We start from the raw sequence: 25,569 nt of genomic DNA on the forward strand, positions 1-25,569 counted from the left end.
GCTGCTCTACTGGGATCACTTAAGCAGGGCTGAATGCCCAATCAGGGGTTGGGGGAGGGAGGGACGAGGGACGGAACAAGGGAAACCAGGAAGCAGGCTTCCACACTGGCCACCAGGTAGCTGGCCACAAAAATTGCAGGCAAATGATTAAATATTTAAAAGCTCAGTGCTGGAGCCCCAAGAAGGTAGTAGCACTCACCAAGGCATCCAAGTGTGGAAGAAGCCGCGTGGTGTGTTGGCAGGCAGGATTGTACAATGCACACAAAAGCACGGCCTGATGATCAATCAGGAATCGGGAGAGGGAGGGAACATGGGGAAACCAGAAAGTGGGCTTCCACACAGGCCCGCAAGTTGCAAAGTCATTTGGTATACCTCATATCTTAAGTACTGAGACAAGGAAGAGGGAGGTGGATGTGATGTGGGGATTACCTACTGGTAATCTTCATTAATCCTTGTCCTACTCTTCCTGGTCCCTGTACTCAAGTCCCTCCTCTTCCTCCTGACATGGCTGAATGAAATAATTGACTTGGTTATGTGTAACTAGGCTGGTCAGGTCGGAGGTGTGGTAATATCTCCAAGGGAGCAGCGGGACCTAAGGAAAAAGGGAAAAGAAATGAAAGAATGATTCTTGGGGGTGGTGGTGCACCTCATATGTTAAGTACTATTATGTTATACTATGACCCCCCAAGGGCAGTCTCCAGACGCTCTGGGATGATAAAGAGTAGGACTAGGTATAATCAAGATTACCAGTAAGTAATCCTCACATTCCCTAATGTCTGCTGTGTGGGTGTGAGACAGACATTTCTAGTTAAGCATTTTATCCAACCATTTTATCTGACTCAGTAAGAAATGTGCTGATGAGCTGATCCTTCTTTACTTCACAAAGAGAAAACAGTTCCTTCCTGATCATTTTTTTCTTAATCTCCGGCTACAGTATCTCATTTGCATGCATTTTGTTCATGAGTATGAGTGGATTAACAGATGTTTGGGAATGAGTGAATAAGGAAGCTTTGTGAACTGTTCTAAATGGCCTTCATTTGACTCTTGATTCTTAATGAACACAACAGCCTTGACCTCCAGGATGCCTACTTTCATGACCGATATGGAAAGGTCATCGAGAGTTCCTGTGCTGTGTTGATTCCCTATGCAGCTGAATACTAAAATAGGGAATTAGTTAAATCCCTAAAATCGTTTCACATCGATATGTGTGCCTCGTTCACAGCTCTTTGCTGCAGAAGGAAGCACTAGAAGCAGAGATTTGGAAGCGAAGGTCACTGCCCCACCACAGCCCCGTAGCTCCTTTCCATTACTCAGACCACTCCCCACAACCTCACAGTAAGTGGAATTAAGTGGAATCCCAGAATACGTTTTCACCACTGCTTGGCGTCCCAACGGCCCACAGTGACACTGGGAGCACTGTAGATACTGTTTAATCAATGGAAGTCCAAAGTGACAAATATAAATGTACAATGTCATCTTTGACCGGAACCACGTTTTGTAATTTGGAGCCTTCCTGTTTATGTTTGTGGTCATTGCCTTTTCTTTCTTTCCAGTACCGTACCAAGAACACTCCCATTGTCAAAACCGGTAAGGTGCCTCCTTCTGAAAGCATCACCCATCGGATCCTAGTCTATGGGATCCAGGATGAGAATGGATCAAACATCCAGAACTTTGCACTGGACATCACACCACCGCCAGAGGTGATCTACAAATCTGAGCCTGGCACCAGCGAAGGCATGAATGTGCTGGGCATTGTGATCTTCTCTGCAACAATGGGTATGTTTCCAAGTGGCGGAGACCTGAGTGTTGCTTGAAAGGGTCCTGCCTGTGGCATCATGGAAATCTGTTTGCACTAATGACTCTGTCTTAAGCATGACTCTGAGGTGTGCAAGTATTTGGACTTTGAGTTCATCATAGGCATTAATACATCTTGTTGGTATGATGAATGTGTGTGCCCTGAGAAGGTTATGGCTCTTCATCCATAATTTGGTCTCATATGCATTGTCTCGTATCCTGAACATTCAGATAATCAGGGTACTGTACTCTGTATAATACACAGTCACCTATAATCAATCCAAAACGTACCTGCTGCCCTGCTCCTGGCTACATTCTCAACACATGTACATCTATTTGCTATACATAATTGAGTAAGAATGTGTTGTATCTGGAAATTGATTAATTACTAATGTAAGCTATCACATTCCAGAATATAGCAGAGTATGGCACCATATTTTTGCACTTCAGCATGGAACTTGCTTGTACATTGCTGTATAGGTATTGTAGTTATTTATATGTTATGCAAATATGGCAACTGAGTGGGCAGACAACGCAGACCTGACCCAAGCAATCTTTCCACGAGCTCTATTGTGAGGAAGTCAGCTGGTTAGACTTCAAAAGCTATAGGCAGCCGCGGAGCGGGCCGCTGAGTGCGGCTGCTGAGTGGGCAGATAACACAGACTGCGCAAGACAGCGCGGTACGCGGAAAAGCTCTTCCCAGCGCCTCGCCCTACAGCACGTCTACAGTGAAGAACCGAAAATGGAGGACTTGCAACGCCCCGCTGAATAATGTACTCTAAATGTTTCTTCAGTACCCTTGACATCTTCGACTTCGGCACTAGCGGCTCCAGCGGAGGCAAATGGATTGGACCCAGGTGCCCTGCCTGCTGGGGGAGAGTAGGGACTGGAGTTGGGATCGCCAGCAACGGAACAAGCTCAAGCCGTGGAAGGTAAGACTGCTGCCAGGGCTCCCGGGTCCGACACATTGTTACATACTCCAGGGGAGACACTGGCTAAGAGCGTGGTGCCTCAGAAGCGAGTGCTCCTATCATTAAAGGAGCCGCTTCAAAGTAAATTAAAATGGGCACCCCCAAACGACCGGCACAAACCCCTGTTTCTAAATCCCCCATAAAAAACTCTCTGCAAATGGCTCAAGTGAATAATTCAGAGGCAGGAGGGACGGGGGCAGGGGAAGCTGAACCTAGAACATTACATTCGAGCGGCTCAACAAGAGGCCATGAAGCAGCGAACCCCAACCAACTGGGCTGCTTGGAACAAGGACATATACCCTGCGAGCAAGTTGAAAAAATAACCAAGGGGGCAAGTCTAGAAAGGCAACAGCTAACGGCCATCTCATCCTCTCTATCATCGGTCTACGATCAAGTGAGGGATGCCGGGGTTGACACACAGAATGGGGGAGGTTGTGCTAGACAATGCCTCTCTCCCACAGGATCTCCCAGCCCCCTATACATCTGGAGTCAGACTCGCCCTGTGAGGGAACAGAGCCCCAGGGCCGCGAGCCATTGGGGGAGGCTCGTCCTGGACTCGCCAAAGAGCAGACCAGAATCAAAACTCAACCAGAGTGTGGACTGCCCCCCTGAGGCGAGAGCAGAAGGGGCACCCCCGCATATGGTGGAGAAGTCGGTTATAGTGGAGATACACACGATTATTAACCAGGAACTCTCACCAGAGGTGCTGGACTGTCAAATCAGATTGGAATACCCTAGAAACAACTGTGACGCTGCAATAAAAGGCACAAGTACAGAAGAAGCTGACGGCACGGCAGATCCCCCTCTGATTGGTGACATGCAACAACCTATACATAACACTCCTAAGACAGGATCAGGGGAGATGAATTCAACACCAAATGAAGTAGAAGGCGAACAGCATACGCAGAAAGGGACGGATAAGAACGTCTCACAATCTCCAATTCAAGACGGGGATTTGGAAGACCAGGACCTAATCACGAAACACCAGACATTTAAGAAAAAGTTAAACCTGAAGGAAAATATGGGTTACAACAACAAACCAGGATCTAAACCAAATAAAAACCCTGTTGGAAAAGCTGCAAAAGTTAGTACAAGGAAACTTAAAGGACTAAAAATAGCTGTTTATAAAACTGCACTCACAAATTTGGCAAAGGTGGATTCGATGAATAAACTCTTTGGTTTAACTGATCTAACTAAGAGCCAAGGATTAGAACACATTTCTGACACTGATTTACTAGACAGTGCCCTCTAATTTGGGGAATGGACCACAGAACCGTCCAAAGATGGCAGGAAAGCACTGGCTATACCACAGGCACCGTTTACAATAACGAAGGAATCTAGCTCAACGCCTATTAGATGGCACTTCAACAACGCTCTGAATCAACCGAAGGCAGCAAGTGAGAAACAAATATCTCCTATTGCGCATAGAGATCATCGAACTTCACAGATAGAGAACTGTAAAGAGCAGACCATCAAACCTCAAAATATAAGGAAAAATGACTTTATCCCAAAACCCAAAATGTTGGAGTATTGTCAAGAGCGTAATCAAGCCCCGCTAACAGTCTGGAGAGGAGTAAATTGTCCACCTTGAAATATATTTCTTCAATTGGTACCCAAACCATATGGCTTTCACCATGGCAGCCTTTGCAAAAAAAACTGTTGGTGGAGACACAAACAGACGAAAGGACAACTAACGACGAAAACAAAGACCAAACTCCTGCAAAATGGAACAAAAGCAACACGAAGCTCTTGGCGAAATCGTCAACCATGCCCAATACACGAGTATCTAACAGAAGACTAAGCAAGGTCACGTCAGCCGTGCAAAAAGAAACACCACAAAAAAAAACTGACCTAATGTCCATCATGTCTACCATAACCATAGCTCTAGCGCCATTCAGCAAACTCTATGAGACACTGAATGATACAGTGAGGGACCAGACCTCGCTGATAGCGCTGATGCACACAAAATTAACTTACATGGAAGGCTATATATTAGCTAAACAAGAAAAAATAACGAAGACCAACGTGCCACCACTAGAAGATAACGACACAGAGAGTAAGAAGCAATCAATGGAAATTGGCACACAAACATAAAGGGAACAACTGCCCAACCTATCGAAGTTGGGAACAGACAAAGGTTTGAAACAACTGAGCGACAAAAACAATTAAAAAAAAGAAGTGGGAAAATCTAACATTTTCACATTTTCATATTCAACCATCAGAAGTCCCTTCTAGATACACAACGTACCCCTTCCAATGGCAAGACTGCTACTGAAGGCCTGAAGTTAACAAAGAAAAAAGCCTTAAAAGGAATAGACAAGACCACTACTTCAGAGGAAAACAACTAACAACTGCAGCCAACCAGAGGATGACTCAATAAACTCAATAGAAGACACAATGGAGTGGAGTATATATACAGTAGAAGAGACTGCTTATGAGTCCAACCCAACTCCTAGGTATAGAGGAAAAGCAGTGACCTTAAACCTAATGAATCCGGGGATCGAGCTGCGGAAGAAGATCCAAATCACGGAGCAGGATTGTTCCCCGAGTCCCCGCCGCAAACCAAGCAAGTAAATCAAAAGGAAAAGACATGCAAAAGGGGAGTTCACAGAGGGAACAAAATGACTGACAAGCACGACTCAGGTGAAAGAGGAGTATCTACGAAACTACACAAACACCTGATGACCACGGTCCCCGCCTCCCCTAAATACAAGGCCAAGAAAGGTTTAATTAGAGAATCGTCACTGAGATGTCGGCGAACATTAAAGAACAAATTGACAGAACCCTCTCCACAAAGGATGGAACAAAGAAAGACCTCAGCACTGAAAATAAAAAGTACATGCATTTTCTGACTAGAACGTAATTTTGGGGGTAACAATGAAATAACTCGAAATAGGAAAACCGTCATAAACCTATTCAAACAGATACCTAGGCTACGCGACATACAGAGTCACGACTTATGGATAGTAGAACCCTGTGACATTGGATGGAAGGACAGGTCCTATTTACACATCAGGTCACAAGTAATCAAAGACAGGCTGCAGAAAGGAGTGGAAAGCCTAACAATTTTGGGATATGACATGATAGAAATGGATCAATCCACAAATCCATCAAAAGACAAGGTGAAACGAAATCCCAAAGACTTAGAGAGAACACCAAGAGACGCTAGTATTCATAGACCAGACTCTGCTAATGAAGAGCGAGAATGCAAGGAAAAAACAACGTTTGGCAAACCAAATGAAAGTACAGCAAGACGCAGGTCCAGTGAAGAACATGAACCAATTCGAGCTCATTGGTCGCATTACCCACAGGGTAACTCTAGAGTACATTAAAAGAATGCTGCAACGGACTTAGAGGATGATAACCCGAGGGCAGAGTGAAATGTAGACCGACAAACAGAGGGTTTAGCCAAGAACAAGAAAACCAGTCTGGACCGACTGGCTCGTATGGACAAAGAAAAGAACCAGTCAGCGTCCCGTAAAAAGGACAACACTAAAAGCTCACCCGCCAAGTGGACATGGAAATCCTCCGCAGCGCATTTAAGTCAGAAAAATTAGCAATCAGATAGGAAGGAGCAGGTCTTCTGGGACGTCTCCAAATTAAAACTTTGGGCGCTACTGACAAGTCAGAAAAACTGCATCGATATGGCCACATGGAATACCAGAGGCTTTGGCCACTTAATAGCGAAGAGCGACGTCAATCTAGGCCGATAGGATATCCTTTGTCTCCAGGAGACATGTCTGCTAAAAGAACGGAGATGGACGGGTATATTACATTCAACACACCAGCTAAAAAGGGACTGGCCGGTCGTCCGTTGGCAGGACTACTAACATAAATACGCTCCGGTAGTGGCCTGGAGGTGTTGGAACAGCTCCACTCAACCTATTTATTCCAGGCTTTCATACTTACCTGGAAACACCTAGATCCAACATTATCTGTGGAAAAGGAAGAGAGGATCTTCTTGATGAACACTTACTGGACTCCCAAAGCCATTTCTAACGACGTTTACTTAGAATCTCTGAACAACATCTTAAATGAAGCAAGTATAAATTACTGGTACAACTATACAATAATAACCAAAGATTTTAACGCCATTTGTCCAGAGATTGGAAGCCAAAGACCCCATTTAAGCAACTCAGCGCCAATCTTGGAGAGAGGATGGATCTTGGAAAAAACATTAGTGGCAAGAGACCTTCACAACCTACACTGGCTTAGATCAAAAGCAAACTCCGAGATCCCGACTTGGCAAAGGGGCGATCAAACCGGCATTATTGACCACACATATGTGTCAAAGGAACTCCTAGGGCTGACGACAAAATTCACAGTAGAAAAAACTCTACATAGCCATCACAATCTGCTACATACAAGATAGGTCACTTGTCAAAAACCAAAGCAATGCCTCGTGCAAGAACTAGAAGTGAATGAGAGGGTTAATCGCCTTAAACTTACAGAGAACTCCATTAAACAAATCACAAGGAGGAGGGTGTTCTGAACTATATCCCGCTCCTACAAAAATGTACGACAAAAGGGAAGATTAAAAACACGCACCCCAGTCATCAACACGCCTACAGCTGCAAAGTAGTAGCAATGAGACGTATATTGAGAAAAAAAAAAGATTGGCAGCAACATCGGGCACTGCAGCGAACAAGACTAGATGGAACAAAGCGCAAAAAGAATAAAAGTCCTGGATATTACAAAAAAGATGTCACCTATATCAAATGGACTCAGAAATAATGTTGAAAATAATATGCGGAGGAAAACCAAAGAATTTTGGTCCCTTATAGAAGGAGCAACGTCTTCCACTAACAATGCACTTCATAACAGCATAGGTGAAACTAGGTGGGTGACCCACTTTTCGAAATTGTATGGCCCAGTCTACAATGAAAGGTGCGGTAATATGCATCTGGGCGCACAAAGAACTGGGGATGCCCCACTTGGAACATTCCACACAGTGAAGAAGAGATCCTTCTCAAAATCAAGAAATTGAACAACTCAAGGGCCCCGGGCCCAAACGGGATCTCAAATAGTGACTTAAAATTAAATCCGGAACTATGGGCATCCTTTAACAGTAAAATATTCAAGAATTGTAATCAGGAACAAAATATACCTGATTCATGGTGAATGGCTGTAGTTGTCCCCATCTTCAAGCAAGGAGACAGAGAGGACCCTGGTCACTATCGTCCCATTTCACTCCTGGATGTCATCAGGAAAATCTTTGTGGGCTTTGCACTGGAAGCCTTTCAAACTTGGCTGAAACTGGAAAACAGGAGTGACCCTTTCCAAATGGGCTTTGTTAAGAATGCAGGTACCACCACGAACATAGTGACGCTTAGCATAATCAAAGCCAGAGGGGCCAACCAGTTCACATGGATTTCATTGACCTGGTCCAAACCTTGGACCAGGTCAACAGACACCTGTTATGGCAAAAGCTGGAACGTATGAATTGCCCGGATCCAGTACTAACACCAATCAAGGGCTTATACCGAGAAACAACGATGAAGGTCCGGCTTGGGCAAGCAGGCCTTTTGTCTGAAGAAATCAGTACAATGAGGGGAGTTAAACAGGGCTGCCCTTTAGCACCCGCACAATACAACGCCTACATCGTGGATTACTCAGACACTGAGGCCGACGATAGATGCTTTTTCTCTATGCACTCTATGCAGATGACATCATTTTGCTGGATCTGACACCAATCAGCCTACAGAGGCAGTTGACAAATCTGGCTACGTTTTGAAGAACACCAACCTCCAAATGAGCATAGCGAAAACCAAGGTGATGACATGGGAAATATCATCAAGCAAGAAAAAAAACATACCGAGCTGGTTTGTAGAAGGCCAGAAACTAGAAATCGTTAACACCTTCCAATATTTGAGAGTCACGCTGAGCAACAGCCCCGCCGAGAGCGCAATGCACAAGCGAGGGTAGTTGATAAAAAATATGGCAGATTTTCTCTTGTTGCAGCAATTAATTTCTACAAATCAAAGGTGGTGCCAGCAATCCTGCACGGGACAGTCTTTGGGTCAAATTCGGAGTTTATTTTGGAGGCGAGTACTGGGATTGGCAAATGCGACACCCATGCCACTCGTTAGACGTGAACTATGTCTCTCATCATTTAAAGCCATCAAAGAGAGAAACATCTTGATGATGTACCGCAAACTTCTCCTAGATATTAAACCAAAGGCACTGAACTTGATTAATTAAAAAAAGGAGGACGACAACATCCAAGCACTGATGGATTGGAAGAACCAAAATATCAGTCTACTGAAAGGGCTCGAAGCTTCTGTAGATCAACTCCTAACAAACCCAGACAAGGTGACCAAGAAACTTTTTGAGCTAGACTGGATATCTACGGGCGAGATTGACAACAAGTACAGCCTGACCAAGCAGTTCCCCACATCACCTATGAAATTAAACGAGACAAGAAGTTATTTGGAAAAATTTCCGGACAAGACCCGAAGTCGGCTCTTTTTGAGATTTCGCCTAAACCAACTCAAAACAAACAAAATACTCTTTATAAGAAAAAACTCATCAAGTAGACACTGTAACAAAGGTGACCAAGTAGAAACAAGCACACACCTCCTACTTGTCTGTGAAGGGTCACAACAAGCCAGAATTACATCCGTAGGTCGAATCATGGCAGCCTTTACAACATTAACAGAAGACGATTGGTGGAAGTTGCTGTCAAACGGTGATGATAATCGCTGCGTGATTGGTGTAACAACCTGCTTTAAAAACATTGACTTGGAGCAATATGACAGATGAAACCGAGAAGGCCCGGGCCACAAGGACCACTACATCTAGAAAGCCACTCGTTCAACAGTCACCTCTGACCTGTCTGCTTTCTTCTTCTTCTGCTTTTTTCCTGAAACCCTCTTTCCTTCTGCTTGTCAATGCTCTCATACAAAAAGGAATATCGCTGCGGAAAAGGCCTTTGATGGATGTTATCCTTTTTTGTAAAAATTGTTAAATCAATTAAATAAAATAAAATAAAAAAATACGGCAACACTTGTTACCATTTCAACTATTACTAGCTGCACCTGGCGTATCATATGCTAATCCTGCTCTCTCTCTCTCTCTCTCTCTCTCTCTCTCTCTCTCTCTTTCTCGCTCTCTCTCTTTCTCGCTCTCTCTCTCTTTCTTTATCCCACCCACACTGCACTCTTCTTTTCTCTCGGTCTCACTGTCTTACCATGTTGGTAAAAGCCGCTTTGGCAGGTGCATGTTTCCTAACACCACCTCTGCCTTTGCCAACAACTCCTGTCAGCTGCACACCTAGAGTGGAAAAGCAGATATCTTGTGTAGAAGGATCTGTTTTTTTGCAACTGTAGCTACTAAAAGTTCACATTATTTAATACGTTCTAAACTTATAAACTATTATTTGCTTTAATTTTGGAGCTTTCTTTTCAAAATATCATTTCCAGCATATATTCAAGTCATAATAACATCATTACAATTGCCTTACTTAGCAATTACAAATTATCAACACCTAGACTAACCATATAAATTATTTTCTAATACATGGTTACCATTCCAAGATGAACAGTCTAGTAAAATAGTATTATAATCTTTCATAACACACTTCTGATAAGGTGAGAATGACAAATAACAGCAATGAGACTATCAGCCTTCTTTGCTAGAAATCAACAGGCCGATTCATGGAATAATTAGCGCGGCGCAAGTGGGCAAAAACGTGCGAATCGCAGTGGAATAGCGAAAATCGCAGTGCAATTGCGAAAATCGCACGAAAAGCAGCGCACGTCGATTCATGGAAGGCCGTGCGTGAGAAAACCAGCGTATGTGCGATAAAAAAGTGCGCGGCGCACGTTGGCGCACAGGCCATCTAACAGCGTGCGCCAGGTCACAGCGAAAATCGCACAGGCCACAGCGAAATTCGCACATAGCGCGGCGCACGCAACAAAAGTAGGCGGAACACGGGCGTAACACTCGGAATGGGGAACAACTTGCCAAAACGTGGGCGTCACGGGGGAAGTACAGGGCACAAGTGCGCGGAACGCCCACACGCTCGCCTACAACACGTATTCATGGAATAGAATAGGGGAAAAAAGCGCACGCTCAAACCAGCGCACAGGCACAAACACGACCGCCACAAGAAAGCAGGCGGTAGCGTCTCTGCGGCTGTAAGAAATGTGCGCCAAAAGGTGCGCCAACAAATAGCACCTATATACTGCCATGATGAATGTCCCATACTGTGGCCCTCCAGGAAAAATGACGTGCAAAGGGGTACCCACAAACACGGACACCCGCTGACAAAAAATACGTGTGCGTGTATAGCGGGGTGCGCGGGAAGTCTAACACGCGATTTCAGCAGGGTATGTGCATCACGGGTTCGCGTGAAGTTATTCACGCGATCGGGCCTGGGGGAGCGGGCTACGTGTATTTCAGGGGTTCGCGTGAAGTTTCTCACGCGATCGGGCCTGGGGGAGCGTGCTACGTGTATTTCAGGGGTTCGCGTGAAGTTTCACACGCGATCGGGTCTGGGGGAGCGGGCTACGTGTATTACAGGGGTTCGCGTGAAGTCCCTCACGCGATCGGGCCTGGGGGAGCGTGCTACGTGTATTTCAGGGGTTCGCGTGAAGTTTCACACGCGATCGGGCCTGGGGGAGCGGGCTACGTGTATTACAGGGGTTCGCGTGAAGTTCCTCACGTGATCGGGCCTGGGGTAGCGGGCTACGTGTATTACAGGGGTTCGCGTGAAGTTCCTCACGCGATCGGGCCTGGGGGAGCGGGCTACGTGTATTCCAGGGGTGCGCGGGAAGTTCCACACGCGAATAGCCTGGGCGCGTGTATTTGAGGGGTGCGCGGGAAGTTCCACACGCGAATAGCCTGGGCGCGTGTATTTGAGGGGTGCGCGGGAAGTTCCACACGCGAATAGCCTGGGCGCGTGTATTTCAGGGGTGCGCGGGAAGTTCCACACGCGAATAGCCTGTGCGCGTGTATTTCAGGGGTGCGCGGGAAGTTCCACACGCGAATAGCCTGGGTGCGCGTGTATTTCAGGGGTGCGCGTGGAGTTCCACACGCGAATAGCCTGGGTGCGTGTATTTCAGGGGTGCGCGGGAAGTTCCACACGCGAATAGCCTGGGCGCGTGTATTTCAGGGGTGCGCGGGAAGTTCCACACGCGAATAGCCTGGGTGCGCGTGTATTTCAGGGGTGCGCGGGGAGTTCCACACGCGAATAGCCTGGGTGCGTGTATTTCAGGGGTGCGCGGGAAGTTCCACACGCGAATAGCCTGGGTGCGTGTACTTCAGGGGTGCGCGGGAAGTTCCACACGCGAATAGCCTGGGCGCGTGTATTTCAGGGGTGCGCGGGAAGTTCCACACGCGAATAGCCTGGGTGCGCGTGTATTTCAGGGGTGCGCGGGGAGTTCCACACGCGAATAGCCAGGGTGCGTGTATTTCAGGGGTGCGCGGGAAGTTCCACATGCGAATAGCCTGGGTGCGCGTGTATTTCAGGGGTGCGCGGGGAGTACCACACGCGAATAGCCTGGGTGCGTGTATTTCAGGGGTGCGCGGGAAGTTCCACACGCGAATAGCCTGGGCGCGTGTATTTCAGGGGTGCGCGGGAAGTTCCACACGCGAATAGCCTGGGCGCGTGTATTTCAGGGGTGTGCGGGAAGTTCCACATGTGATTTGACAGTGTGGGTCTTCCCAGGTGTACCCTGTACACCCTCCACGGCCCCTGCAGGCAGCCCACACCACAGGGGACTACCCTGCATCCCTGGTCATGTCCCGCAGGCAGCCCACCCAACATGGGCATGCCCCCCAGCAAAGGCACATGTCTCCTTGAACTAATGAACACCAACTCATGTCCCCTTGCACCCCCACCCCCCAGCACTGTGGGGCACCTGCCAGCAGGCCCCCACTCATGTCACCCACCAACCCCACCCCCCAGCCACCAGGGGCACCCTCCACCAGGCCCCCACTCATGTCTCCCACCACCCCCACACCCCAGCAGTGCAGGGGCACCCTCCACCAGGCCCCCACTCATGTCTCCCACCACCCCCACACCCCAGCAGTGCAGGGGCAGCCTCCACCAGGCCCCCACTCTTGTCACCCACCACCCCCACCCCCCAGCCACCAGGGGCACCCTCCACCAGGCCCCCACTCATGTCTCCCACCACCCCCACACCCCAGCTACCAGGGGCACCCTCCACCAGGCCCCCACTCATGTCTCCCACCACCCCCACACCCCAGCCACCAGGGGCACCCTCCACCAGGCCCCCACTCATGTCTCCCACCACCCCCACACCCCAGCACTGTGGGGCACCTGCCAGCAGGCCCCCACCCATGTCCAACTCATGTCTCCCACCACCCCCACACCCCAGCCACCAGGGGCACCCTCCACCAGGCCCCCACTCATGTCTCCCACCACCCCCACACCCCAGCAGTGCAGGGGCACCGTCAACCAGGCCCCCACTCATGTCTCCCACCACCCCCACACCCCAGCAGTGCAGGGTCACCCTCCACCAGGCCCCCACTCATGTCTCCCACCACCCCCACACCCCAGCAGTGCAGGGTCACCCTCCACCAGGCCCCCACTCATGTCTCCCACCACCCCCACACCCCAGCAGTGCAGGGGCAGCCTCCACCAGGCCCCCACTCATGTCACCCACCACCCCCACCCCCCAGCACTGTGGGGCACCTGCCAGCAGGCCCCCACCCATGTCCAACTCATGTCTCCCACCACCCCCACACCCCAGCCACCAGGGGCACCCTCCACCAGGCCCCCACTCATGTCTCCCACCACCCCCACCCCCCAGCCACCAGGGGCACCCTCCACCAGGCCCCCACTCATGGCTCCCACCACCCCCACACCCCAGCCACCAGGGGCACCCTCCACCAGGCCCCCACTCATGTCTCCCACCACCCCCACACCCCAGCAGTGCAGGGGCACCGTCAACCAGGCCCCCACTCATGTCTCCCACCACCCCCACACCCCAGCCACCAGGGGCACCCTCCACCAGGCCCCCACTCATGTCTCCCACCACCCCCACACCCCAGCAGTGCAGGGGCAGCCTCCACCAGGCCCCCACTCATGTCACCCACCACCCCCACCCCCCAGCACTGTGGGGCACCTGCCAGCAGGCCCCCACCCATGTCCAACTCATGTCTCCCACCACCCCCACACCCCAGCCACCAGGGGCACCCTCCACCAGGCCCCCACTCATGTCTCCCACCACCCCCACCCCCCAGCCACCAGGGGCACCCTCCACCAGGCCCCCACTCATGTCTCCCACCACCCCCACACCCCAGCCACCAGGGGCACCCTCCACCAGGCCCCCACTCATGTCTCCCACCACCCCCACACCCCAGCAGTGCAGGGGCACCGTCAACCAGGCCCCCACTCATGTCTCCCACCACCCCCACACCCCAGCCACCAGGGGCACCCTCCACCAGGCCCCCACTCATGTCTCCCACCACCCCCACACCCCAGCAGTGCAGGGGCACCCTCCACCAGGCCCCCACTCATGTCACCCACCACCCCCACCCCCCAGCCACCAGGGGCACCCTCCACCAGGCCCCCACTCATGTCACCCATCACCCCCACACCCCAGCACTGTGGGGCACCTGCCAGCAGGCCCCCACCCATGTCCAACTCATGTCTCCCACCACCCCCACCCCCCAGCCACCAGGGGCACCCTCCACCAGGCCCCCACTCATGTCTCCCACCACCCCCACACCCCAGCAGTGCAGGGGCACCCTCCACCAGGCCCCCACTCATGTCACCCACCACCCCCACCCCCCAGCCACCAGGGGCACCCTCCACCAGGCCCCCACTCATGTCTCCCACCACCCCCACACCCCAGCAGTGCAGGGTCACCCTCCACCAGGCCCCCACTCATGTCTCCCACCACCCCCACACCCCAGCCACCAGGGGCACCCTCCACCAGGCCCCCACTCATGTCTCCCACCACCCCCACACCCCAGCCACCAGGGGCACCCTCCACCAGGCCCCCACTCATGTCTCCCACCACCCCACACCCCAGCAGTGCAGGGTCACCCTCCACCAGGCCCCCACTCATGTCACCCACCACCCCCACACCCCAGCAGTGCAGGGTCACCCTCCACCAGGCCCCCACTCATGTCTCCCACCACCCCCACACCCCAGCAGTGCAGGGTCACCCTCCACCAGGCCCCCACTCATGTCTCCCACCACCCCCACACCCCAGCAGTGCAGGGGCAGCCTCCACCAGGCCCCCACTCATGTCACCCACCACCCCCACCCCCCAGCACTGTGGGGCACCTGCCAGCAGGCCCCCACCCATGTCCAACTCATGTCTCCCACCACCCCCACACCCCAGCAGTGCAGGGGCAGCCTCCACCAGGCCCCCACTCATGTCACCCACCACCCCCACACCCCAGCACTGTGGGGCACCTGCCAGCAGGCCCCCACCCATGTCCAACTCATGTCTCCCACCACCCCCACCGCCCAGCCACCAGGGGCACCCTCCACCAGGCCCCCACTCATGTCTCCCACCACCCCCACACCCCAGCAGTGCAGGGGCACCCTCCACCAGGCCCCCACTCATGTCACCCACCACCCCCACCCCCCAGCCACCAGGGGCACCCTCCACCAGGCCCCCACTCATGTCTCCCACCACCCCCACACCCCAGCAGTGCAGGGTCACCCTCCACCAGGCCCCCACTCATGTCTCCCACCCCCCCACACCCCAGCCACCAGGGGCACCCTCCACCAGGCCCCCACTCATGTCTCCCACCACCCCCACACCCCAGCCACCAGGGGCACCCTCCACCAGGCCCCCACTCATGTCTCCCACCACCCCCACACCCCAGCAGTGCAGGGGCAGCCTCCACCAGGCCCCCACTCATGTCACCCACCACCCCCACACCCCCGCAGTGCAGGGTCACCCTCCACCAGGCCCCCACCCATGTCCCCCTGCCCCCAGGTCCTGACGATACACAATCATGGCAGTAATGGGCAGCATACCCAGCACAAACACCCAGGCAAGGATTGCATCCACCCACATAGTGAATCCAATTTCATGACACAACCCCAATGGCAAGTATGTAAATGAACACATGTCCGTCACACACACATACACAATGGCTGCAAGTGAATGTCAAAACCCATATCATGACATGTATGAAACCAAAGACAAAGTAAGACAAGTGGAAGTAAAAATAAAAAATGTATTAAAGATTAAAAATAAGTAAACAAATCAAACATACAACTATGTGGATAATAAAATAAATGGTCCATGTTGGAGAACAAAAGTAAAAATCAAAAAACGAAAAAGGAATACAAAAACAAATGTTGACCAAAGCAATATCAAGTAGAAGCAAAAGAATGAAAAACCATTTCCACATGGTGAACACAATAATGAAAAAAAGAAAATTTTCCTTCAAAAAAACAAACTAAATACAGGAATGTACCAGGGTCCATGAGCCCAACACCATAAAGGAAACCTACTACTACCTAATGAAAAAAATATATACAAAAAAGTGGCCATTGTCCGAGCGGTCCAAAATAATAAAAACAAATAAAGGAAACCTAACACTAACTAACTATATACAAAGGCAGCGGGCAAGTCCTGCGGCTCACTTGTTGATGTTGCTGGCCAGGGCATCATCGAACTCCATGTCGATGTCCTGGAGGCGGGACTCTGTCCTGGCCCCGAGGTCTCGCAGGGATAACCCCATGTTCAGCTCAAACTCCCTGCGAGCTTCCTCGAGGCACACAGCCCGCCTCAACGCCCGACGCATGGAGAACTCCGCCCTGACCATGGCGAGCCGCTCCTCTTCCGCCCGCTGCCGCTCCGCACCTATCCGCTGGACCAACTGCTCCCACACGGAAGACACCACCATCCAAGGGTTGCCCTGCCCTCCGGCCGATGCCTGCCCCTCTGATCTTGATGGCCCCGAGCCATGATGCCTCCCACGTCGAGCCCGCTGCTGCCTCCGACGCCACTGCCTCTGCCAGCACGACGGCATCCAGGCTGATGGAAACCAGCGACGCCGTCGTGCACGTGCCCTGCCTGATGATGCTGTCACATCTTCCATCTGCTGGGGTCCAGTTGCTGTGTTGTCCACCCCTGCTGGACCTCCGACTCCCAACTGTGGCACGGATGGGATCCCCACTGAGCTGGCTGCATTGGTCGGGGCAGGTCCACAGGGGGCCCTGGTGGCATCTGGGCTGGAAGACGGCAAGGGGAACGACTGGTGGATAGCCTGCACAGAGGAGGGAGGGCCGCCACATTGGCCAACACATGCAGGAAACCCCCGAACATGGCCGATCCCAATTGGGCCACGTCGGCACGGTGCACTTCGTGATGACGTGCGTGCTCCTCCCGGGAAGCACGCACGGCATCACGAATCACAGCCGTGCGCATCGCGACCCCAATCAGGACCTTCTCCGCACGGCCAGGGGTTCCCACGTCCGCAGGTGGAGGGGAGTCAGGTGACATGGACATCCCCTCTACCTGCGGACAGGCCTGGGACGGGGCATCCCTGCTGGTGCATGGTGGTGCACTCACAGGGTCAGGGACAGCGACATGCACAGGCCCCTCCACGGTGACCTGTGCTGCCTCCTGCCCCTGGCCCTGGACTGCACCACTTGCACCAGCAGGGATGCCCCCACCAGGCCCCATGTGTGCCCCAGTGGCGGCCTCCTCCTCCTCTGTGCAAAACACCAACCTGGATGGCTCCTCACCGTCTCCCACTGTAGCAGGCCCCTGTGGGGGCTCACCCACCCCTTCCGCTGCAGCCGTGGGGGCATCCCCGCCGCCTTGCTCCACAGCGCCGTCTCCGCCCTCTTCTTCACTAGCCGCTGCGTAGAGGGAGACAAAGAACACAAGCATCAGGGCACTGTACAATGGTCCCCTAGACAGGAAGCAATAGCAGATGAGCACCACTGTCAAAGTACACTTCCATCATGTCCCTCCACAACACATGGGTCAGTCCAGGCAAAACACACACAGTAACAGGCATGGTGCATGCCATGGACATTTCCATGCATGTCCAATGGACTCTTGAAACATTCAATGATATGTAATTCACATGCATCATGGCTCATGCCTATCACATGCACACACTTCACCTCAGTCACATCCATCTGGCCCCAAACACACCAAACACAGCGGATGCAAGAGTAATTTGGCTGCTTCACTGAATCTGTGCATTGTCACACACATGTGTCATGCATCCATGGCATGCACAAGTCACAGACACGCAGGTCAGGCACACAGACATGGCTACCATATATGTACCTGGCATCAGCACCCATCCCTCACCCCCACCCATGTCCAGGTACAGAGACTGGCATGCTCTCATGTTCAAAATCTGCATAGGGCTCCCCATGCGGCATTTCAACACATGCAACAACCATGTGGATCACACATCACTGGTCGCACATGCATTACCATGATGTCCCTGCACACATACATGCATACATGGCCTATGGCACACATACAGGCAAGTATCATAGAACCAGCACACCGCAACATGCCCTGTCTCACACAGTAATGCTTGGACACTTACCGCTCAACTCCAGACGGGCCTCCCTCTCAAGGATCTGGGCGTGGAGCGCTGGGCGTACGCGTTCCAGGACCCTCATCTGGATGGAACTCATGCGGCCCCGGCCCCCCTCCACGAGGCGCCGGGCCTTCACAAGGGTCCTGGACCTCAAGTCCTCCCAGCGCTTCTTGATCTTCAGGACGTCGCGGGTTGCCACCCCCTCCGCGTTGATGGCAACCACACAGTCGGCCCAGATCCTCTGCCGTCCTTCCTTGCTGGCGCGGGACGATCCAAAGAGGGCATCATACTGCCCCAGGACATGCTCCACCAGGACACCAACTTCGGTGACAGTGAAGCTGGTGCCCCTCTGCCCCTCTGGCCTGGGGTTGCCACTGGTGCCAGATGTGGAAGTGCCCGACATGGCAACCCCAGAGGCAGGTGTGGGTGGGCAACTGGGTCCTGGGGCTGGGCTGTGGAGCGATGTAATCCCAGTCGGGAGTCTTCAGTTCCAGCAGGGGTGGACACAGCAACTGGACCCCTGCAGATGGCTGATGTGCAGGCACCAAATGGCAGGGCACGGTGGCAGCAGGCAGGCAGGCAGCAGCAGATGGCACGTGGGAGGCTGCTCGGGGCACTGGGGGGCAGTAACTCGGCCTTCTGGGCAGGAGCGTAGTCTTCCGTGTGTTTTCGCGTGGCCAGCTTGATACGGAGTGATTTGGCACGTGAAAATCCTGCACGTCAGTGTGAAATCCGAGGAAAGGCCCTTAGCGCGTAAGCGCGTCAGCACGCATACGCGATTCTATTGGACCAGAGTCCCTCAGCGCGTAAGCGTGTCTGTGACGTGACCCGCACGGGTGTTCCCCACTCAGCACCTGATGACGGGGCACACGTGGAAATACTGCACGTCAGAGTGTCATCGCGTGTAATTGGACAAAAGTGCGCGTACACGCGATTGGCCTATGTACGTGTATTTAATGGGTGCGCGGGCACTTACACACGCAAGTACGTCAGGGAACCTGTATCCCGTGGTGCGTGTGAATTTCCACACGGTATTGGACTGGGAACTGGATTCCAGGGGTGCGCGGGTCACACGCTCGCCTAGAACACGCGCAAAGCATAAATTTGCGGACTTTAACAATAACAAGCTCAGACGCCAGGATGAACATACCGTTCCTAGCAGCAGTGGCAGTGGGCTACCAAAGGAGGAGGAGGAGGATAGTCAGGGCCAGAATATTCACACCCAGAACCAGCCTTTTCGGGATGCCTGATGACCAGGTGTATGGGAGGTACAGGTTTCCACCACACATTATACTGGACCTGGTGAGTGAGTGGGAGGATGACCTCACATCACCCACCCTGTGCTCCCAAGCACTCAGCCCCCTGGAGAAGGTCCTCAATGTACTGCACTTCTTAGCCACTGGATCATTTCAGCGGACAAGTGCCATAGTGGGTGGGGTGTCACAGGCCACCCAGTCACGCTGCCTACACCAGGTCTTGAACATCATCACTGCACGCCCATCAGTCCGCAGGCACATATACCTGCCCAGAACACCTGCAGAAAGGCATGATGCCGCCCTGGATTTTTACGCTGTGGCATGATTCCCCAAAGTGCTAGGTGCCATCGACTGCACCCATGTGGCTCTACGTCCCCCCAGGGCATCTGAGCACATCTATAGGAACCGCAAGCACTGGCATTCCATCAACGTGCAGGTAGCATGTAATGCCAAGGGAATCATCACCTCAGTATATGCCAACTATCCCGGCTCCACCCACGACAGCTTCATTTACCGAATGTCCACCCTAAGCCGGGACCTAGAAGCTGGGCGGCATGGCGATACATGGCTGCTTGGTGAGTATGTATGCCACTGCACATGCATGCATGTTGGATACTGAGCAAGGTCACAACCCCACCAATGATACCAATCACCACCTCCACAGGGGACAGTGCCTACCCTCTCAGCCCACACATGATGACGCCATTTCGGAACCCCACCACGCCACCCCAGGTAAGATATAACACAGCCCACATTACAACCAGGGGCATAGTGGAGCGCACATTCGGAGTGCTAAAGTCACGCTTTCGCTCCCTTGACCGTTCTGGCGGGCAGCTGTTATACGCTCCCCCAGTAGTGTGCAGGATCATAGTGGCAGCATGTGTCCTGCACAAAGTTGCAACACGCCGGGGCCTGGCCGTGGACATGGTGGTGGCCCCACATCCCCAACCACATGCACAGCCGCTGCGCATGGGAGGGGAAAGGGCACGGGGGGAGGCAGCCCGTACACAGCTAGTGGCTAATTACTTCACATAGAAATCACACCCCTGTGGAGTGCACACTGCCCTGGCACATTCCATCTGACAATCAATGATGACTCAACCTGACACTGATCCTGAATGTCTGGAGAATGAACCGGGAATACCATGTCAGCCTGAGATTGTTCACCTGGAAGTGTCACAATGTGTGCATCCCTACCCACACAGACACCACCAATGCAGTTTTGTGAAGTTACACATTGAAGCAGCTAAAATGAATACCCACTTGCAAAATGCAACAAGAGGACAGTGCCATGTCAGCCAACCCAACCCCAGCACCGCCACACGACACACCGTGCCATGTCATGCTAATTGCAGGTAAACAAAGTAATCCCCACAACATGACATCAGTCTCACTATGTACAGTGGCACTATTAGAAACCTGCAACACCTGAAATGCTCACAGCAATGCCGGACCAACAACATACTTGAGCACGTACTACCATTAACATGACATCACAAATGTTACATATTAGTAGTCTCACCACCTGGAAATGCCTGCACTCCCACCACTACCAACTGTGCAGTGTTGTCGCCATGTAGAGTTGTAGGTGCACTGCTGCCAACATGGACCCCATCTCCAGACTAGAGGTCCTTGTGTGGACATGAGGAAGGGACCTGCAAATTGGGAGGTAGACACAGAAGAAGAGTTACACATCAATGCAACATGCAGTGTACAACACAACAGCAATATGCACTAGGAATGTATACACAGTATTGACTACAGACTGCCCACACAGCTCATGGGAGTCCAACGTCACTGTGTAATTCACTGTCACTTGGGCACACCCTTTGCAAGCCCATGGAAACGGGAAGCAGGAGGGGTGTGTGTGACTCAAACCCAAGCATCTGAACCAAATACATTACAAGCCTGCATGTGCCCAGCCACAATGCAGCGTATGCCCACAGGAACCACGGAAGCCAACAGATCGTCCCAAAAAAATTGGGAATAAAAGAAATCAAAATAAAAATAAAAATAAGAAACAATCAAAAATGGCCATTGATGGGCCCGGGGGGGTTGGGGAGGCCACCCAGGAGGTCCGAGGACAGGATGCACACCAGAACCCACCTGCGTGGATCCTGGGAAGATAAAACACCTCCATGGGCTCATGGCCCACACGGCTACCCTATTGTGGGAGTATCACTGCTGTCGCTATTATCACCCTGTGCAGCTGCATCCGGAGGTGGTTGCACTATGGGAGGCAGCCCACGCAAGGCCCTAGTCTGCTCCTCCATGGCTGCAAGCATGCGGGTGTGGTAGGTCTGGTTCTGGAGGATGAGTGTGCGTAGGTCCCCATGCAACAACTCACGGGATGCCCGGACCTCCGCCCTCGTTGCCTGCATCTCAGCTGAGAGCGTACGGGTGAGACGCTCCAGCTGCTGTTCTGTCCTTTGGTGTGTTGAAGCCTCAAGCTCAACAAGAGTCGTCCTGAGGTGAAGGAGCTCCTGCCTCAGGGCTTCCCTGTGGCCCTGGGACTCAATGGAGATGGCCTCCTGCAGAGTCGCCAGTGCCGCCCGCCTGTCCCTGTTGGACCCCAACATGTCCTCCCTGTGTGACTGGCAGATGGAGTCGGTTGCCTGCTCTAGTCGCTCCATCAGCCTTTCTGGGGGGACAATGGAAGTGGCCACCCTATCCATGGCCTGAGCCATCATCTCGGATGATGCAGCCTGTTGGGTTGCCATACCGTAAATGGATTGCTCCCATGCGGTATTGCCGGGTGGCGTACGGCCACCACGTCGGCGGGCACCACACCTGTCTGGGGCAAGGCGAACTGCGCCTTGCTGTGCCGGCACTGCCTGAGGCTGCAGGACTGCATTCCCCCTCTGATCTGCTGGCCCAGGAACAGGATCAGATGTCGCGGAGTGTGACCCTGCATCCGTAACCACCGAAGGCGTAGCTGCCAACACTGACATCCCCATGGAGGGTTCTGACCCTGGTGCAGGTGGGTGAGACAGAACAGAATCCCTCCCTGGAACACTCACCTGCGACGGCACGTAGGTCTCATCCGAATCAACACCTGAGTACAGCTCGGGGGAGGTGCAGTCAGAGACACCCCTTGAGAGCACGACCTGCAGCACTTGTGGGTTCTCCCCCACCACCACACCACGTCCCTCACTGGTGGTTGGTCGGCCCTCGGACCCCTCCTGGGTCTGCACCATCTCCACAACCCCAGCAGTATCAGGTGCGTCTTCCCCTGCAAAGACATGAAAACAAAGAAATGGAAACAGGCATTAGCACCATGGCACACAATGAGGGCTGAGAAGCAAGAGAACCAGTACTTGATTGACACATGTCCCACATGACTAAAACCCTCCCATGCATGCACCCTCACTGCGTATGAAGTGCAGGCAAATGGCACACACTGATGACACCAAGATGGAAGATGAACACATTTTCTGCATGCTGCCTGGCAGTGGCATCACACATTGGCCTGTGATTGCCAGGTGAAACACACATGCCATCACAGAGATGGCATGTACCATTGCTATTGAGTGAAGATGGAGAGGAGGGCAGCACCTATTCATTCAGTCCAGTTCCCGCATGTAATTGCTTTTCTAATTCTAACAGGTCAGATTTTTCACCTGGAGCTGCCAGTCTGAAATGGTCCAATTGCACAGGGACATGTGTGTACAAATGATATCCAGGTAACAAAGTCACTCCACTTTACCATACCCATGTCAGACATGTGACTAGTGGACAGCGACATGCCTAGTGAAAGTGGTGGAATGCAAACAAACTGACTGAATGAACAGTGAAAAATAAGCAAATATGTTGTGGCAAGGTGACACTTCAAGGGCAACTGGCGTGCAGTTGGGCTAGATGTCTACTGTTGGCAGATGGGATACTGCTATGGCCAAATGCAGCTGCGCAGGAAGTATTGCATGAAGCACATGGCTGACCCATACGACTCAGGCGCACACACTCTCACCTGGCACACAAACAGAAGCCCTCACACACACACCATGCACATGTATGACACACACATGCATGTGCACTCACCGGACAATGCCTCGTAATCAGCCAGATCTCCCACGCCTTGGATCTGTTCCTCCGTGACGTAGGTCCCAGCGACTGACTCATGTGGAGTGAGTTCTATGTCTACTACTGGAGACCCACCTCCAGTCACTAGAGTTGCGGCATGACTTGAGGCCAGCTTACTCTTTGCCCTGCGCTTTAGGTCATTCAGCGCTTATAGCAATCATTGGCTGTGCGCCTCACGATTCCAAGGGCACTTACGATGTCCGCAACGGTCTGCCAGTGTGCCTGGCGTTGTGCAGGTGTGGTCTTGGATCCTGCAACAATGACCATCTCGTTGTCATGTCCGGACACATACTCGACAAGTGCATTCAGTTCGTCATCCGTGAAGCTGGGCTTCCTGGACGGGCCGGACTGTGTAGCCGTGTCTGGGGCATCAGCCTGTGCCGGACGAGCACTCTTCCTCTTCCGCTTGGAAGGTGGTGGTGATCCTGAGTGTCCTGCGCCGCTCTGGACACTAGGGGCAGGAGCCCTGGTGGACTCTGTATCAGGAGTGTGGGATTGCACACTCAGCATGGGAGTTGGTGCAGGCATTGGCTCTAGTGTGATGGTGTCAGGGGGAATGTCAGCAGCATGGACTAGGACCGACACTGTCCTGGCTGGGTGTGTGAGGGCTGGGGTGGATGGAGCCGCAGCTGCCCCTGCAGCCTCTCCGCCCTGCCTCCTTGGTGCAGCAGATGACCTTGCTGCCCCAGATCCACGTGGCATGATGGCATCAACGTGCACCAGCGCACGTGTCGTAGCCCTGCTGACCTGGAAGTCAGCCATGGAGTCAGCCAGGTCTGGTGCCACAATGGGCTGGTCCAACAAGGGCTGAGCATGGATGGTGTCAGCCACATCAGCCTCAATGGGAGGGGGGGGGAGGGGGATTATGGGTGCCCGTGACTGGTCCTCCACACATGGGGGGACAGGCTCACCCTGCAAGTTACGACCACGTCCCCTACCGGATCCACCACAGCCACCACTTGTGGCTCTTCCACCTTTGCCACCCTTACGGAATCCTCGCCTCCCAGCCATGGCACTGATGTTAATGTGCGTATGTATGGGAGTGGATGTAGACTATTGTCCTGGGCAATTGGGGGTCAAAGGGGTTGGGTACCAGATGGTAATTGTACCCTAGTGCTCTAGCAAGGCTGAATGTAACCCCTGGGGAAAGATGACGGGTCACTCAACGCACAGGAGGCCCAAAAAAGGGAGATGACGTGCACGCAACCCCTCCTAGACCACGTGTGCAGAAAGAAAAACCTGCACTACGCTGTGGCACCCAGAAACACAAGAATGAACGTATGCGTGTCACACGCAGCCTAGAATGACCTCTGAAGGGGTAGGCTACACACGGGGCAAGCACAGATGTTAGATACGTGCGTGACTCACCGTCTGCCTGGTAAACGAGCGTGTAAAAGGAGCACGTTTGGTTGGCAACACCCCCGCCAAAAGAAGATTTGTACGCTGTCTGAGGAGACAGGACAACAGTAGAAGGGAACACTGTTTGAGGGAACAGGCCCAGGTAAACCAGTAAAAGCGAAAGAAGAGAAAAAGCTGTCAGAGGTAACAGGGAATACGAACTTGAAACGCCGTGAAGTAAATCGCGTGTGAAACGACAAGAAGTACAGAATTCACCCACTCGCTCTCCACGAAAAGCACGTACAAGGAAGTGGTGTTCTACGCGTACCTTTTATACAGGCCCACACGTCCAGCGTCACTTACGCGGCGTGTATGCGCTAGGGCCATTTCCACCAATTACACGCTTTGTCACTTCTGCGTGTAGGGACATTTCCTCCAATTACACGCTTTGTCACTTCTGCGTTTGGGGCCATTTCCACCAATTACACGCTTTGTCACTTCTGCGTGTAGGGCCATTTCCACCAATCACACGCGATGAGACTCTGACGTGCAGTCTTTCCACGTGTGCTCTGTCATCACGTGCTGTGTGGGAAACACCCGTGCGGGTCACGTCACAGACG

General features: G+C 52.6%; 1 protein-coding gene across 2 annotated transcripts in view; it reads left to right on the forward strand.

The window, feature by feature from the left end:
• The window catches only part of SLC1A7 (solute carrier family 1 member 7), a 1,086,874-nt gene that overhangs the window by 611,978 nt on the left and 449,327 nt on the right, over positions 1 to 25,569 (forward strand). For both annotated transcript variants that reach the window (XM_069642174.1, XM_069642175.1), the window contains exon 5: positions 1,554 to 1,776. In XM_069642174.1, coding sequence (XP_069498275.1) covers positions 1,554 to 1,776 — 223 coding nt within the window. The remainder of the gene's footprint in view (positions 1 to 1,553; positions 1,777 to 25,569) is intronic.

This window comes from Ambystoma mexicanum, chromosome 1q (assembly GCF_040938575.1).
Source record: "Ambystoma mexicanum isolate Mex_15411 chromosome 1q, UKY_AmexF1_1, whole genome shotgun sequence".
In the NCBI taxonomy this organism is placed as follows: Eukaryota; Metazoa; Chordata; class Amphibia; order Caudata; family Ambystomatidae; genus Ambystoma; species Ambystoma mexicanum.